Source organism: Bos taurus, chromosome 15 (genome assembly GCF_002263795.3).
Source record: "Bos taurus isolate L1 Dominette 01449 registration number 42190680 breed Hereford chromosome 15, ARS-UCD2.0, whole genome shotgun sequence".
Lineage (NCBI taxonomy): Eukaryota > Metazoa > Chordata > Mammalia > Artiodactyla > Bovidae > Bos > Bos taurus.
Genome location: NC_037342.1, coordinates 64,224,679 through 64,242,710, shown reverse-complemented (window position 1 = coordinate 64,242,710; position 18,032 = coordinate 64,224,679). Strand labels below are relative to the sequence as shown.

Genomic DNA, 18,032 nt, shown 5'->3' with positions numbered 1-18,032 from the left:
TTTAAAGCATAATTTGTCCCCTAAGAAAAAAGCATGAGGCAATGCTAAGAAAAGGGCCATGGTGAGGCTGAGAAAGTCCTAGAACATCATCATGTCATCAGTAATTGCCACCAAGCATCCACCCCGTATCTATTTGTGTTTTGTTTGCATTGCTGGTTTGAACTTCAGTAAATAAGGCTGAAAAGAGATTTCACTTTCTCCTGTTTCAATTGGCAGGAGGACAACCTTCCCATCAGAGGCAGAAAATGCCCTTAAACAAAACGTGTCCTTTTGTGGGGGGAATCTTTATTAAAGCTCAAAGACAAATAATCTACAACTAGAATCACTGCCCTTTGGGTTGCTTATCAAATAATAAGTGAGTCTCCATCTCATTGAGAAGGCAAAGAAAATAAAAACTAAAACTGTTTTTGAGTGAATATCTCTAACAAATCCTCAAGGGCCCCTGCCAAGAAAGTAGTGATTCATCCTCCAAGCTCTCTGATTCTTGTCTCCCTCCTGTCCCATGATAGCTAGGAGGCAAGGTCTGATTAAATTCTGAACCCTGGCTGTGAAATTACGGTATCTTAAAGGAAGGTACACCCTTATGGGTTTATGGAGGTTCTTTCTTCCAGATAACTGAAGGTATAAATACATACATTATGTTCTCACCTTGAACTCATTTTTAACTCCTTCATGGAAAACACTCTTCTTAAGGTGACATTCATTTTCTTTCAGAAGTTTGCATGCACGTGTCTCAGTTTCTCAGTCATGTCTATCTTTTGTGACCTCATGGACTGTAGCCTGCCAGGCTCCTCTGTCTCTGGGATTTTCCAGGCAAGAATACTGGAGTAGGCTGCCATTTCCTTCTCCAGGGGATCTTCCTGTGGGAAGGACTGAACCTGTGTCTCCTACATCTCCTTTACTGGCAGGCAGATTCTTTACTACTGAGCCACCTGGGAAGTTTAAGCGTCTGTATTTAGTTGAGAAAATGCCAGACTGTTTTGCTTTCAAAATCCTAGCTCTCACATCTATCTTTCCCATTTATATTTAAACACCATCTTGAAATAGACTCTAAAATTGCCTATAGCTATGGTAGGTATGGACCAAACAGAAGCAGAAGATATTAAGAAGAGGTGGCAAGAATACACAGAAGAATACAAAAAAGATCTTAATGACCCAGATAACCATGATTGTGTGACCACTCACCTAGAGCCAGACAACTTGGAGTGAGAAGTTAAGTGGGCCTTAGGAAGCATCACTATGAACAAAGCTAATGGAGGTGAAGGAATTTCAGCTGAGCCATTTCAAATTGTAAAAGATGATGCTGTGAAAGTGCTGCACTCAATATACCAGCAAATTTGGAAAACAGCAGTGGCCACAGGACTGGAAAAGGTCAGTTTTCATGCCAAGCCCAAAGAAGGGCAATGCCAAAGAATGTTCAAACTATCACACAATTGCACTCATTTCACACGCTAGCAAAGTAATGCTCAAAATTCTCCAAGCCAAGCTTCAACAGTATGTGAACCGAGAACTTCCAGATGTTCAAGCTGAATTTAGAAAAGGCAGAGGAACCAGAGATCAAACTGCCAACATCTGTTGCATCATCGAAAAAGGAAGAGAGTTCCAGAAAAACATCTACTTCTGCTTCATTGACTATGCTAAAGCCTTTGACTGTGTGGATCACAAAAAACTGAAAAATTCTGAAAGAGATGGGAATATCAAACCATCTGACCTGCCTCCTGAGAAATATGTATGTAGGTCAAGAAGCAGCAATTAGAACCAGACATGAAACAATGGACTGGTTCCAAATTGGGAAAGGAGTACATCAAGGCTGTATATTGTCACCCTGCTTATTTAACTTCTATGCAGAGTACATCATGTGAAATGCCAGGCTGGATGAAGAACAAGCTGGAATCAAGATTGCTGGGAGAAATATCAATAACCTCAGATATGCAGATGACACCACCCTTATGGCAGAAAGCAAAGAGGAACTAAAAAGCCTCTTGATGAAAGTGAAAGAGGAGAGTGAAAAGCTGGCTTAAAACTCAACATTGAAAAAACAAAGATTATGGCATCCAGTCCCACCACTTCATGGGAAATAGATGGGGAAACAATGGAAACAGTGAAAGACTTTATTTTCTTGGGCTCCAAAATCACTGCAGATGGTGACTACAGCCATGAAATTAAGATATTTGCTCCTCGGAAGAAAAGCTATAACAAACCTAGATAGTAAATTAAAAAGCAGAGACATTACTTTGCCAACAAAGATCTGTAAAGTCAAAGCTATGGTTTTTCCAGTAGTCATGTATGGATGTGAGAGCTGGACCATAAAGAAGGCTAAATGCTGAAGAATTGATGCTTTTGAGCTGTGATGTTGGAGAAGACTCTTGAGAGTCCCTTGGGCTGCAAGGAGATCAAACCATCAATCCTAAAGGAAATCAATCCTGAATATTAATAAATATAAATATAAATATAAATATATATCAGAAAAATTTAAATAAATATAAATAAATATCAGAAGGACTGATGCTGAAGCTGAGGCTCCAGTACTCTGGCCACCTGATGCGAAGAACTGACTCATTAGAAAAGACCCCGATGCTGGGAAAGATTGAAGGCAGGAGGAGAAGGGGACGGCAGAGGACGAGATGGTTGGATGGCACCACTGACTCAATGGACGTGAATTTGAGCGAGCTTCAGGAAATGGTGACGGGCAGGGAAGGCTGGCATGCTGTAGTCCATGTGGTCACAAAGAGTCAGACATGACTGAGTGACTGAACAACACAATGACAGCAGCTATGTTAACTAACGAAGCCACTGAACTACAAGTTTCCCTATCCCCACCCTACCCCTGCCTTCAGCCACATTGCATATGAAACAGGCTTTTCCTTTTAAAGTTTTGATTTTCACAAAAAAGTAGAGTTAGAAGCTACTGAGGCAACCAACCTGGTGAAAACCAAGAACAATTTTAGAATAACAGCCTGTTAAATGAACATTTATTAATTAAAATCAGTAACCCTAACTTCTAGGATGGACACTGAGCCATAAAACAACATCTGATTATTCCATACCAAAAGAATAATCTATTCTCAGAGGTTATATTCACACAAGCAGTACTTTTTGCAAGCTGACAATGTGATGGAAATACACCTTATACGTTTTCCACAATTCCATTCAATGTTATTTTTTGCTTTCCCTTCCTTCCCTGCTTATCTTCTAATCCAATAAAATATGTTATTGATGTTTTTGATGAACTATAATATTGTATTGTGATAAAGTGGAACCTGTGTTAAAAAAGGACACTTGTAGGTTCCATTGAAGGTTCAGCCTAGAATTCTAATGTGCTTCAGCATCTGTTGAATTTTACATTAAATGAGTTGGTCCTTTCATTTCTATTTGAAACTTTCAAAGTGAAGCCTCACTGAACAGGAACCTGTGGTCAGAGAAGTGACCAAGTCTGAAAATTCACTGTGTTTACCTTTGGCAAAAAATAAAATGCAACGAAGCACTGTAAATTTGGATAAAGGATGGCTTTTTAATAAAACAAACACATTAAAACCTCAACCTGGTACAGTAATTGCATTTTATTCATGCACTGGCTGTTGCTATTTCTGAACCTGATATTTAAATAATCAAAGTGACCTAAAGGAACTAAGGAGGCTGGCAGGAAGGGTGGGGGGAACAAGAACAGGAAGGTCAGCGGGAACATTTAGAGAACTCAGTGTCCCATTGACTGGGCCAGTGGGGAGTCATGGAGTATGAAACTGGCCCTGCCCCTTCCTCTTGTACAGATTAAATGCAAAGAAGGGGGAAAGGCATCCTCTTGTAAGAGAGTATTTACTGACAGAAGAGTCTGTATGTTGCAAATTTTTAAGCAAGTAAAAGGGCATAGAGCAGTATGTACATTGGTCTCATTGTACAAAATAAAACAAAGCAATACAACAAAAAAGCAAATATACGTGTGTGTTGTCATATGCATAGTCAATAGGTCTGAGAGAGACACACTGAGTTATTTAAGACCCTTTGAAGACTGGGGTGGGTGATGGGGCAGCTGGGGGAGGATGGACTCTGATTTCAGTTCAGTTCAGTCGCTCAGTCATGTGCAACTCTGTGACCCCATGGACCGCAGCATGCCAGGCCTCCCTGTCCATTACCAACTCCCGGAGCCCACCCAGACTTTACACATTTCCAGGAAGAATATAAAGGAAGGTGGGGGAGGAGTGTGCCAGGAGTAGGAGGAGCAGGAGGGCCTCTTGATTAGAGGTCATGGTGGTCACCACATTTGGTTAAAACAGCCTGCCCCTATGGCTTCATGGCTCACTGTCTCTGGGTTGCTGCACTCCCTCTGCCCACCTCTCTGATGATTTCACTCAGGAGGAAAGAGGAGAAAGTTGCGAAGTTCACATCTCCCTTTACAAGCCGGAGCTCCTGCGGTCCCCTGAGTGTTGGCTTGGCAGAACACCAAGTGGTCCCAGGTGGGGTGGTTATTCCAGGAAAACCCCATACGTCATACCCTGATTCTGGCATGGAATGTACGATCTCTATGTTACAGAGCATAGAGGGGTTTAGGAAAAGAAAAAACTTTAAGAATCAAATCGGTATGCCAGTTTAAACAAATGCTTTACATAATGGCCAGAAATAGGGACCACGTTTTCCCTACAGAAGACAAATCCATTGTGTCACTCTTTTTTGGTCAAAAAAAGAAATAAGTGATATTTGAAAACAAAAGAACATTCTGGTGCTCTCTTCAAGACAGAGTCCTTGAACCACACTTCATCAAATTCCTTTTTTAAAAAAAGCACAGCCAACCAGAGTGCCAGACTGTTTGCCTTTTCACCTGGCATTGTTATAGGACTCCGTCTATAACCCTTGGAGATCCAAAAGGAATTTTCCCTGATCTGAGTGGCAGAGACATCATACACGGAAGGATCGAGCAAAAATGAGGCTCAGGTCAAAAGTAAGATGAGGAGGAGGGCGGGAGGCTGCACAGTGATGCCTGACAGAGGCCATCTATAGACGGTGCGACAGCACAGCAAGGTGGCTGTGACCACTTGTAAACAACCCCCAGGACCAGTCCTTACGGGGAGGGAAAACACCTGCCCTAGAGAGAAACTAAATGGTTAAGCTGCCCTGGAGAATAAAGACAGGAGCACGGGCTGATTTTTATAGCGACAGATTTATTACTGTCTTATTTTTCCTGGGGGAGCTAGACTTGTACTATCTGGATTCACAGGCACAGACTGAACCCCTGAAATTTATCAAGGGACTCAGGGCATGAAAATGAAGGGCAACCTCCAAGACAAGCATCGGTTCAGAAACCTGCCACCCTAGTGGACCTGGTGCTAGAAATCAAGGCAATTCACCCCAAATAAGAAAAATCTCTAAGCAAACCTCAGTTCAACCTGTAAATGAGGTTTTTTCTGCACAGTCCCATAAGAACAGAGGGCAGAGGTAGTGAAACAGAATAATTCAGGGAAGGGTATAGTGTGATACCTCAGGAAGGTAGGTAGGACCTTTGTAGGACACAGGAAGGAGGAGCGTGGGGGCTGATTTAAAGCACACTGGTGTGCAAGTGTGAGCCGCGCTTGCTCGAGTGTGTGTGGGCTGGGCTCGGGGGTGGTGCTTGGCAGGGAAGGCTTCTCACCATTTCTCTTCCGAGCCTCCTCCTTTGTCACTTTCTGCTGTGCCATTACATTCTGGGGTGAGCGCCTCCCCGAGCTGGGCTTCCCTGATTCGTTGCTGATGACAGAGCCATTCTCACTGGGCGACCTGCTGGAGGTAACCATAGCAACAGGGAGACGGTAAGTTTCAACTGGAGCAGCCTCCTCTCAAGGTTATTTTATTTGCACAGTTTATGTCTGTAGCCTTTCTTTCCGGTTTTATCCACCAAGAAGACATAACACAGGAAAAGGGGAAAAAACAAACCCTGCAGGATGTATAACCCTATAGCTTAACACTACAGGGTTAAGCAGCTGGCTGTTGTAAAGTGCGTTTACCAGTGCTTAGCTCTGCAGAGAAGTTCAACGAGTGCAGCCCTCCATTCCCATCTCCTTTTCATTAACCCCCAGTGACTACGGACACAGCAGTGATGGCGTGTGCTCACTGTGCCCTCTTTAAAACACGGCAGTTTGGAGAGTGTTGCAGAGTGCTTGATTCACATGGCATCTTGAGGGACATGCATAAAACACGGTTCTCTTTGGCTGGTTTCTTTACAGAATATACCTTGACTCCTAAAGATTAAGTCACTCCACCACTGAATTCTCTCTCTCTCTCACACACACGCACACACATTCTTTGTGCTAACTGGTGACCACTTACATTTGAATCTATCAATTTGAGCTATCCATTCATTCAGAAATCCCTGCTCTGTGCTGGGATCTGTGCCAGGTTTACAGGCATACAGAGATATGAGGATACCACCCACGTTCTCCAAAAACCCACCATGAGCACCTACTATGTGCCAAGGACTGTGCTGCATGCTTTCAAACTCTTGTGCTCGGTGCTAAGTCACTTCAGTCGTGTCCAACTCTACGACCCTATGGACTGTAGCCCTCCAGGCTCTTCTGTCCATGGGATTCTCCAGACAAGGATACTGGAGTGCGTTGCCCTTTCCTTTCTCCAGGGGATCTTCCTGACCCGGGGATCAAACCCCCGTCTCTTACGTCTCCTGCATTGGCAAGCAGGTTCTTTACCACTAGCGCCCACCGGGAAGCCCTTCAAACTGTTACTACATCCTTATTACAACCAACTGGCATGGTGACTGCCACTCTTGTTAGCAAGTGAGGAATGTGAATTTCAGGAGGCAAGGTGTTTTGTCCAGGGCAGAGTTGGGAAGTGGTGAGTCAGCCCTGGAAGCCAGAGCCCCTTCCCTTTCTGTCTTCTACAGTGTCCCAGAGGAGGCAGGCCTTACACAGGGCAAGCCACAGGGCCTTCTTGCCTTCCCTTGGGGCCGTTCTCTGGTCCTCTGGAAGCTATGGCAAAATGGACTCCTGCCCCTGCTGAGGCTCACACACCCCAGATCACACCAGCCTGTGGGTGGGATGAGCTCAAGACCCACTGCCTTCCCCTCTGGGGGAGACAATCAGGGGGCAGCTATCCAGAGGCCAACCAAACCCCTTGTTCTTCTCTTGTCAATTGCACAGACTCAGAACCTACTGGCACGTGGCCCCTACAATGGAAAACTGACTGGAATAAAATGCAGCCCCTGACCCGTAAGTAAGCCTCCTCCTCCCATTTCCCTCTTTTCCTCTGAGAATTTGGGATTCTCAGTCATGCACATTTCCATGCACTTCAGCACCCTAAAAACCATGCACAATGAAAGTGCCCACTCACAACCATGGGAGGAGGCAGAGTCGGCACGGGTGCACAGAGCACACCCAGGGCCACAGGAGATGCTCTCTGCCAAGGACATGCAGACAAGCATGAGTCTGGGAGGAACCGTTTACGATACTCCCTCTTTGGGCATTCCGACAGCATGTTAGCACTTCAAAGGGTCCCATCAGTCCTGTCAGAAAGAGATTCATCTTGTTTTGTTTAATTCAGCACTTCCCTGGGTTTTTTTTTGTTTGTTTTTTTTTTTACCACAACCTCTTTCACCATAAAAGTAATACAACAAATGTAGTTTGAGAAATATGAATGAGGCATTAACTGTGTGATCACTGAGTGCCAGGTGTGCAAACACACACATGCTCTAGGATTGTTTTCAGAACTTCACAGTTCATGGCACCTACTCTCCCCAAGACCCTGATGCTGGGCAAAATTGAAGGCTGGAGGAGAAGGGGATGGCAGGATGAGATGGTTGGATGGCATCACTAACTCAATGGACATGAGTCTGAGTAAACTCCAGGAGTAGCTGATGGACAGGGAGGCCTGGTGTGGTGCAGTTCATGGGGTCGCAAAGAGTCAGACACGACTGAGTGACTGAACTGAACTGAACTCTTCCCATTGGCTTTTTGGGACAAAGGGATTTTTCACTGAGGTCCAGAAAGAAAAGCTCCTGGCGACTTGTTTTACACGCACAAAACATTTAATGGTTTTTCTGAGGCATTTGCATGTCTCTTACCTCATTTGATCTTGAAACAATTTTCTGGCTATTCCTTTCCCTCTAAGGAAAGGTATGAATGAGCACATTTCCGGGGTGGAGGGGGGAGCCCAACTCTGCTTTATTCTTGCATCAACTTATAGACTTCTGTTTACATAAAACTGTCAACTCCATTCATAGGGCTAGGTGGCTTAGACAGTAAAGAGTCCGCCTGCAATGCAGGAGACCCGGGTTTGTCAATTCCATGAACTTCTGATCCAAAACAGAGGGTAAGATGTGTGCGTGTGTGTGTGTGTGTGTCCACTCAGGACAGGGACAAAAGTGTCTTTAAATGGGTCACCAGAGAGGCTGCAGTCTAAGGCTACTGAACTCAATAGTCCCCATTCTGAGTCTGGGTGGACACAGATCCTGAAGAACAATCATGGGAGTGGGGATTAAATCAACTGCTGAATAATCAGGACCAGTCCATGCATTGAAGTGCCCACTGCAAATGGCTGTCCCTATCAGGTCAATTCTCCATCCTTGCTCATAATTTCAGTCATGGACCAACAAGATGGCATTGCCAAAAGCCTACATAAGAACCTGAAACATCATCTGGTTGTTTGCACACAGCTAAATCTTCCATTTTCCTTCTATTTTAAAAAAATTTTGAAGAATGGAGATATCTTAATGATTACCAAAATCATTGGTTTCCCCTATTCTTTTTTTTTTTTTTTTAAAGATTTTTTTTTGTGTGGATCATTTTTAAGTCTTCTATTGAAATTGTACAACACTGTTTCCATTTTCTATGTTTTGGCTTTTGGGGGGCCGTGAGGCACGTGGAATCTCGGCTCCCGAACCAGGGGTCGAACCTGCATCCCTTGCACTGGAAGGCATAGTCTTTTAACCACTGGACCACCAGAGAAGTCACTCCCTTATTCTTCACTTGCAAAACTTTTTGGACCATCTAACAGCCCCATTCTGAGAGGTCACACAGTCCTGGTCTGGCAAGAATGAGGAGACTGATGCGGCAAGTTGGGGAAGACAGAAACATAGATGTATGACACGCTTGTTCTTGGATTTGGCATCTTAAAACCTTCCTAAATGATCAGAGACTCCTGTGATCAGTTGAACTTGAACAGAGATGAGGTTTGTCCCACAGTTTTGGCAATCATATAGCCAGCCCTTAGTAAAGTTATATTTGTAGACAAAATTATGAAGCAAATGGAGATATCATTTAACAGGGTCATTGTTTTCTTTATTTGTATTTGTTTCATAAGCTAGTATTTCTTAATAAAAATCTGAGGTTAAAGAATTTGAATCTGATTAGCAAGAGTAGACTCCTTGCAAATTCATGAAAAAAAGAACTTGTTCTAAAACCAGTTTTTAAAGAGAAAGCTTTGCATAATTTAAACCACTCAACTAGAATGTGTGGAAAAGTTTGTATTCCTCCTGGCAGTGCAGAGCTGTGTTAATATCCTAATTTTAGTAATTCTATTTATTTCTTTTAAGTGTCATCCTAATAGGTGATAAAAAATTATTAACATGCCCTTATTGTACTTGGCAAAGATCATAAAGAGAGTAATTACTATAGATAACACTACTGGCCAGCCAACTCCGATACATCATCCATTGCTTCTCTGTGTGTTTCAACTCCAGGCGGGGGTGGACCCTGGCATTCAAGGCCCCAATTTGTTCATACTTCCCTGTAACCAACTTAGGGTAGTCCCCTCCCACACTGACTCTTGTGTTTTGCTTTGGCCAATAGGACAGCAGTAAACATGATACAAGCAAAGACTTGAGGTTTGTTTGGGGCTTGTTTTCTTGCTTCCCTGGGAACTCTGTAACCATCCTGTCAAAAAGCTAGAGCTAACCTTCTAGAGGAGTCAGGACCACATACCAAGACACCCCAGTTACCTGGCCGCCCCAGACAAGGCTGTCAATCAACAAGCTAGCCCAGCAGACCTCCCCCCTGACCAAAGATGCATGAGACAGCCCAGCTGAGATCAGCCAAGCCAAGTTTAGACTAGAAGAACCACCCAGCTGAGCTCAGCCAAGACTGCTGATCCCCCCAAAATTATGAGCTAAATAAATGGTTGCTGTTTTAGGCTGCTAAACTTTAGAGTGGTTTGTTATGGGGCAACAGATAATTAATCAACATGCCCTCCGCATTCTTCCCCACACAAGATGAAATCCAACCCTCTGTTTCTCTGTAATTCCTTTTTAGGTACTAAGATCTCCTGGAGAAAAGCTCGGAGATTTGATGCTTGACTCCAATACAAAATTTGTAAATTTGATACAAACAATCCTTTCTTCCTCCTGAAATAACTTCATTCGCTTGGCTTCCTGGATTCCATTCTTGCTTTGTTCTCGTGCCTTTCTTATGGATGCTTTTCAGAATCTTTTGCCGATTCATCTTTATTATCTGGGTCTCTAATCACTGCCATGTCCCAGGCATCAGTTTTTAGATTTATTCTCCATCTGTACTCTCCAAGGTGCCCATCTAGTCTCAGAGATTTTTGTAACTAAACACTGATAGCTCCTACATTTATATTTCGACTCTCAACCTTTCCTCTGAACTCCAGACTCATATGGTTAACTGAGCTCTCAATGTCTCCACTTGCATGTCTCATGGGCATCTCACACTGAACATGTCCACATCCAAACTCTACAAACTTCTCCTCCAGTCTTTCCCAGCACAAAAATGGCAAATCATCCCTCTCTATTTCCATACTACACAGCAATTTATCAGCACATCTTGTCAGCTCTTCCTTGTAAACACCTCTAGAGCCTAATCACTTCCCACATCTCCAAGCCCTGGTCCACACCACCATCGCTCACCTGGACTCCTACAAAAGCCTCCTAATGGGTCTCTCTGCTCCTCTACAGTCTATTTCCACACAGCAGCCAGAGCGAGCCTTTAAAATGCAAGTCACATCCTGTCATTATTCTCAAAACCCTCTTCTAAGGACTCCTAATCTTCATTCACAATAAAATCCCAAGTTCTGACTTTGATTTCTAAAGCCTGACAAGATCAACCTCAGTTAGTTTCTCTGACTCAGCTGCTACAAACTTCCTCCCTAGTTCACATCAGCCTCCTTGGCCTTCATGCTCTTCCTTAAGCAAGTCAAGACGTTTCCTCCTCTGGGCTTAGCACATACTGTTCCATCTGCTTGGGATGTTCTTCCACTAGATAACCTTACACATCATTTCAATAAAGTCTTCCTCACATGTCACTTTATCAGTGAGGCCTTCCCCAACTTCTTGCTAAAGTAGCATCATATTCCCCTTTCCACATCTCCAATCCCTGACCGTGCTTTGGTTTTCTTCTTCATACTCTTCACCTCCCAACCTACTATATTTTTATCTCTCTGTTTATTGTCTATCTCTCCCCCATCAAACTGTAAGAACTGTAGGAGTATGAACTTTGTCTTGTTCGTTGCAGTATCCTTTGTGCCTGGTTAACAGCAAACAATTGATAAATATCTGTTACCTGAAAGGAGAGAAGGAGGCCAACAGGATGTAGTTTTTCAGCCGCCATTGTGGTCCCAGGCAAGAAAGAAAGAGGTTGGCAATGAGAGTTGGTTAGCCAGGCAACAGAGTTAGCCATAGAGTTCATTACCTCTTTGTGAGGCTATTGCAAAGTCCCAACAAGTGTCCTGGCCTCTAGCCTTAACCTCTCCCATCTATCATTCACAATGCACTGGAGTAGTCTTTCTAAGATACAGTTGGGCATCACTGTCTTCCTGAAGAACTCTCAGTGGCTTAATACTGCTTAGAGTATAAAGGTCAAACTCCTCAGTCTGGCAGTTAAGACTCTCCACAGTTTTCATCTATCTTCTGGTTTCATCTTTCACTGCATTTCAAGCACTGTGAACTCTAAACCCCAAGGATATTCATCATAAGTAATCATTGCTGTCTCCTGGCTCTTCCAGCCTGGATGCTTTTATCTCTTCCCCTCCATGGACATCCCACTTGTCCTTCAAGGCTTGGTTAAAACATAACCTCTTCCATGACACTTTCCCACATCAGAATTAAATTCTTCCTTCTCTCTTTTCCCCAGGACATGGTTTAGACTCCCCAGTAGGCACCTGCACATCAGGCTTGGTATTCCAACGATTTATCTCTTGTCTTTCCATCATGAGATGCTTGGGGTCAGGAATCAATCTTAAACCTTTCTGTAGTCATCCCAATGCCTGTCAAAGTGCCCTGCTCATAGTAAAAGCCCAATAACTGGTTTTTGAACTAAAACCATAAGCTCTATAGAGACATTGCCAGATAAAATACAACTATCCTGAACCAAAGGCACTGCTTTTAAGATAAATTTAAAAATATAAGTGTAACATCAGTGCCAAATTTGTTACAATAAATCTAAGAAGAAAACCTCAACCGTTGTGGTTGATTAGACATCTAAAACATTACAATGGATGGCTCATGAGATGCAGGAATTATGATTCCTATCCTCTTCCTTAGTCTCCTTCTCAAATATTCACAGCAAGCATGAAGGGGAATTTTTAAAGAAAACAGAGGAATTGAGGGCTTCAGCTCTTCTCCCCATCAATTATTTCTCTCGCTGACACAGAGAGGCAGAATCTGGCCCCGTGCCTACCTCTTTCTGGTTTCAATGGATTTGGCTGTCTTGATGGTGCTTCCATCCTGAGGGGCATCCCTTTCCTGAGAGGCAGGAGCATCTCTAACGGGTAGTGGGAGGACCACCGTCTCCTGAGTCACCGGGATGACCTCCTCGTCCGCCCCTTGCTGGCCCAGGTGCTGCTTGGCATAATCAAAGCCCTGCACAGGCTGCAAAGAGGAAACAGATTTGCAGTCATGTTTCTGGCAAAGTGTGATGCTCACAGCAGCTTTAAGAGAAGACAGGCAGGAAAATGCACATGATGGGACCATACTTAGCTTTCCGATGAATAAGAGTTAACTCAAATCTCCATCCTGATTTCTGTCTCTACGAAATCAAAGTCCACATTAATTCCACCTAGCTACAGAACTTCCATAGATAAGACTCAGAAAAATGAATAGTATAAAAAAGATGCAAATATGTTTACGAGAACAAGTTCTTTCAAGGATTTTAGACCACTTATTCTAAGTCACTAGATACTGCTAATTAGAAGCTCTTAAATGCTACATTAAACAGGTCCTGCCTCTTCTACATAAGAATAGTTCTGTCATCTCCTAAGTCCTGTGAAATAACAGGTTTTGTGACTTTGCCAAGTCATTGAAATCTGAACCTCAATGTTTTCATCTGAGAAATGAAGATTATCATATCTGTTCTACTTCACCACCCTACAGTGTTACAGAGAATCACAGATCTGAAAACAAAAGAGGAGAAACATGCTACCACATGTGAGGCAGTATAATTATTAACAATAAAATGGAACTTATGGAATCACTCTAATCCGGACCGTTCCCTTTAGCAGGCTAGCTCACCTCTCATTTGTCATGACTGAGAAATTAGCAAGGTTTTTATTGCAGTGTCTGAAGTCCCAAGTGAAAAGGGCAGCTGTGAGCAAAACCCAACAGACATGTATTAGTGGGGTAATAAAAAACCAAGAAGCGTGTTTAAACAACTCCTGTGAGTGTCTCTATTCTGCTCTATGCCCCAAAGCAGCACAGTACGGATTTGAGGCAGGATGATGGGGTGGCTAGGAGCAGCCACTCTGAAAACAGATAGCCTGGGTTCAAATCCTGTCTCTGATACATATTAGCTGTGTGGCCTTGGGTAAGTGACTGAGATTCTCTGCGCATGTTTCCTCACCTGTAACATGGGGAGAATATAGTGTGAGCAGGATCAAACGTGTATGTCTGTGACAGTATTTAACCACCCTCAGAGGGACGCTGTGTAGATAAGTAAATTCAAGCCCAGCATTGAGCTAAGTACCTGACACATAGTAAGTACTCAATCAATATTTGTTCAAATTGTTTTCCTGCCTACTAAATCATTGGCCAGGTGAAATGGACATCAGCGATTCTCTTTCAAAAATTTGGGGTGAAACTTAACCTCTATCGTTTGGGTTGTATCAGAACTTGACATGATCAGACATTCCTCTTTTAGCACCTTACTTAGTCAAGAACTGTAACAGGAAGGCCAGATTAAATGGTCTAAGACCGTGGCCCAACCCATCACACCGTGTCTCAGAATAGGAGGGAGTTTTATTGCTAAATCCAGAAAAGCTTCCTTTTTCAAGCTGTCTGTAGTATAGCCAAGGGCTTCTCCAGTGGCTTGGCAGTAAAGAATTTGCCTGCAATGCAGGAGACACAGGAGATGTGGGTTCAATCCCTGGATAGGGAAGATCCCTTGGAGGGAGACATGGCAACCCATGACTTGCTGATGTTCCTAGAATACTGAACCTGCTTCTCCTATAAACAATTAATCACCAGTTGAACCCAACTGAAATGTTTTTGGAAACTGACCTCTTCTCCCCAGGTCCAGTGCTGTACTGACTCTGCCATGGTCTTGTAATTTCGATTCTGCTCCTTTCCGAACCCATCCTTGACAATCCTCCAAAGTTATCTCCCTTAGAAATTAATCAGGTCATCACTCTCTCATTAAAAACTCTCTGGCACCCAAACTCTTTGGCAAGGCATTCAAGACCCTTGAATTCTATGTGAACCCATGTGTCCAGTCTCATCGCCTATTGGTCCCTTTTCTGTTCTACCCTTATCCTCCCATTATCCTGTTCAGTTTTGTTCCAACTCTAGTTATTGGGCATTGGCTTGTGTCAGGGACTGTGCTTGGTGCTGGAAATACAAAGGTGAATAATAACTGGCTCCTCTACCCTCAAGAAGCTCACAGTTTCAGTTTCACTTGACATCGTTGGTATAACACTGAATATATAACATGAGTTATGTCATTTCATCCTCACTGTAGCTCAAGGAGGTAGGTATTGTTATGGTTCTCCATTTTAAAGATGAAGAAACTGAGGTTCAGAGAGGTTCATCAGTTTCCCCAGACTCACTCAGCTGGTCTATGGTGGAGCCAGGATATGAATCCAGGACCATAGGGGCCAGAGCCAGAACACCCAAACACTGCTTGATGATTCATCCCACCGCCTCTTCTCTCTTTCTGCAGCCTGCCACCTAGGTTGGGCATCTCCCACCACACTTCATCTGGCTCCTGTTTTCAGTCTCCTGGCCTGTGTGTGAGCCATCGGCAGTCTGCAGCAGCGGCTAAGAATTTAGTGAAAAGGACAAGCTGGTGCTGGCTTGTCCCCCTCATTTCCACCTTCTTTGGTTCCTTCACACTGCACTGGATACTTCAGGGGACTGAGCTGATGATGCGTGACCAGAAGGACATTAAGGAATGACAAGCTTAAGATGTGGCCTTTGTTATTAGGTTAACAAGAATCCCTGTACATGTTCAGTACGTACAGCCTGCAAGACACTGACACCTCATTTCATTCTCACAACAACCCTATGGGAAAATTGGGCAAACAGCACAGTCTTCACTTTATGGTAAGAAAACAAAAGCTCAGAGAGGGTCAGTGACTTGCCCAAGACCACACAGCTAAGTGGTGAAAGACTCAGGACTTGTACCCTGCTCTTTTGACTGACAGGATAGTGGGCTTTCAACCTCCAACTTGAGAATCACCTGAGATTAACTAACTGCCCACTGGACACACACTGGAAACCCCTAACACCGCTAATACAACATCATGAAACATTTATAGTTGCTTTAATGAGTTTTGTGAAATTATCAAATCAAAATAATCCCAAACAATTTCAAAGGTAGATATGTTACCTGGATATTTTTAAGAAACATGTGCAATAATAAAAATCAACTTACCTATAATGTTTATTCTATACAAGGCACATTCAAAGTAATTCACATAACTCAATCCTCACAACAAAGTGTAAGTGAACACTGTTATCACCCCCAATGCACAGATGGGGAAAACTGAGGCACATATAAATAGTATGTGAGAAAAGAACAGGGCATCTTTAGGGGGTGACTGAGCCATCCCAAGCAGGGCATGCCAACCCTCCAAGCTCCGTTTTGTGTCTCCATATGGCCTTAACAACTTTGTCTTCAGGGTGCCTGATCCAAGGGGCCATGTTCTCTTGTATGAAGGGACAATCTGGGGAAAGTCTGTGAATCCAATGACAAAGAGGAAGCAAAAGTGAACTAGGAAGAAAGGAGGTGACAAAGGCATGACACCCAGCTCTCGTCCTGTGTCGATCATTTTTTTAACCTTCTGCCTGCGTCCGGCTGACTGCGGTGGTAACAGGGTTACGTCTATGGTATTGATACCTTGTCTCTGAAGAAGGGAGCAGGCAGGTATGGCCTGATCTTGGCTCTGAGACAGCCACACTCACCTCCTCTGAGCCTGCTGGGTCTACTAGTGAGGCTCAGCAAAGGTCCCCAGCCGTGTCCTCTGGCTCCGCAGCCAACATTCTTACAGATGCAGCGGTGTCCCTGGAGACTAGGAGACCATCCTCCCCGTCTCTGGGTTGGTGGCAATAGCTAACTTTCTCTTCCCGCCTCGTCCCTTGGCACTAAATGAATTCTGCTCACACCCCCAGGCTGTGAGAAGTGACGCAGGCGGCTCGCTCCTCTGGCAAACGCCGCAGTGTCCCCGGGTTGCTCCAGCAGAAGGAGTGCAGTGGGAAGGAGGCAGTTCCACCCCACTGGTTTCCCGTGATAACGGGGCTTTGGAAATCAAAGTGCGTAGCCCAGCCTCACTGAGGAGAAAACAACCACTGCCACCCCCACGAGTGAACTCAGTCATCTCACGCAACATAAATTTGCTTGATTTTCCACAGCAGCTGGGTATCTCTTGAAGCACAATGTGCTGGGCAAGGACATAAAAGGGGCTATGAAAACCCACAAACGTGAATCTGTTCCAGCCTCAGACAGCTTTCCAGCCAGGGGATATGCTGAAATCACGTGCTGCCCAGCTCATCTCAGCAAATTAATAAAATTCTGCCTTCATCAATCACATGAAGATGGCATTTACAACCTCGGTATGGCATGCTTTGCATTCCTGGACTTGGCTGCAATTAGATTCTGGTAATTACTGTTATGTCTGAAAGGCTCAGATTGTAACTGAGCTAAGATGGAAATGAAATACCCCCTCTTGGAATAGCTTCATTTTTCACTGCTTGGGTAATTACCAACATCGTGCCGCGTCCTGGCAGCGGGTACCTTTGTGTCAACAGACACGGAATGACATTCTCTGGGGTTGGACCCTTCGCTAGACAGAGTGTCTCAGCAAGCTGCAGCTTCTCAACAGGTGACTTGGCTTAATAAACAACCAAATTCATTTGATTTCTTTTGTTGAAGCGAGGTATGGTCATCCAGGAAGAACTAGGCATGCGTGACTCCCAGCAAGGACAACCACCAAGTCATGTAGTCCAGTGGATGTGAAATTCCATTCTCTATTTCATTCTTGCCCAGAGAATTAGGCAGAACAAGTGCAGAGGTTAGGGGCTGGAGGAGGGTTCTACCCACCAAGTGTCAGGGTTCAGGATGGTGTATAATGTAGACAAAGCCCAAAGACTCAGGTATGGACCTGAGTGCCCCCCTCTGCTGTGGATAAGTCCCATTGTCTCTCATTCTTTTGAGTTTCTCTGCAGTAAAATGAAAATAGTAAGAGCTGCCCTGACTATGACCTACCTCATAGGACTACTGTGATGAGCAAACAAGGTGACAGGCCTAGAAGAGCCCAGGATATTGTAAGACATTATTTAAACATGATGTGATAATCTGGGTAGTAGAGGTTACTATATTCCTTTTGGGGACTATGGTGAAGGGAGCTACATGACCAGAAAACGTGTTATTGCTGAGTTGCTCAGTCGTGTCCGACTCTTTGTGACCCCATACTATATAGCCTGCTAGGCTCCTCTGTCCATAGGATTTCCTAAGCAAGAATACTAGAGTAGGTTGCCATTTCCTGACCCAGGGATCAAACCTGGGTCTCCTGAGCCGCCAGGGAAGTCCGACTGGAAAATTCGCCTTTGGAATTTCCCCAGCTTGCCCCTCTCCCAGTCACTGGAGGGGGATGGTGCAGCCCAGTGGAGGCTGTGG

General features: G+C 44.1%; 1 protein-coding gene and 1 long non-coding RNA gene across 3 annotated transcripts in view; one reads left to right on the top strand and one right to left on the bottom strand.

Annotated features, from left to right (window-relative positions):
* The window catches only part of KIAA1549L (KIAA1549 like), a 320,960-nt gene that overhangs the window by 67,188 nt on the left and 235,740 nt on the right, over positions 1 to 18,032 (bottom strand). Inside the window, exons 12-13 of one of the 2 annotated variants that reach the window (XM_059875159.1) lie at positions 12,606 to 12,796; positions 5,621 to 5,745 (exon numbers count right to left, since the gene is read on the bottom strand). In XM_059875159.1, the coding sequence (XP_059731142.1) occupies positions 5,621 to 5,745; positions 12,606 to 12,796 (316 nt within the window). Of the gene's footprint in view, positions 1 to 5,620; positions 5,749 to 12,605; positions 12,797 to 18,032 lie in introns of both variants that reach the window. The other variant, XM_024975896.2, reaches the window with a different exon arrangement.
* Positions 5,688 to 17,818, top strand: LOC101907405 (uncharacterized). Its single transcript, XR_237581.5, has 3 exons — positions 5,688 to 5,777; positions 7,119 to 7,187; positions 15,078 to 17,818. It is a non-coding gene; the product is annotated as an uncharacterized lncRNA (long non-coding RNA).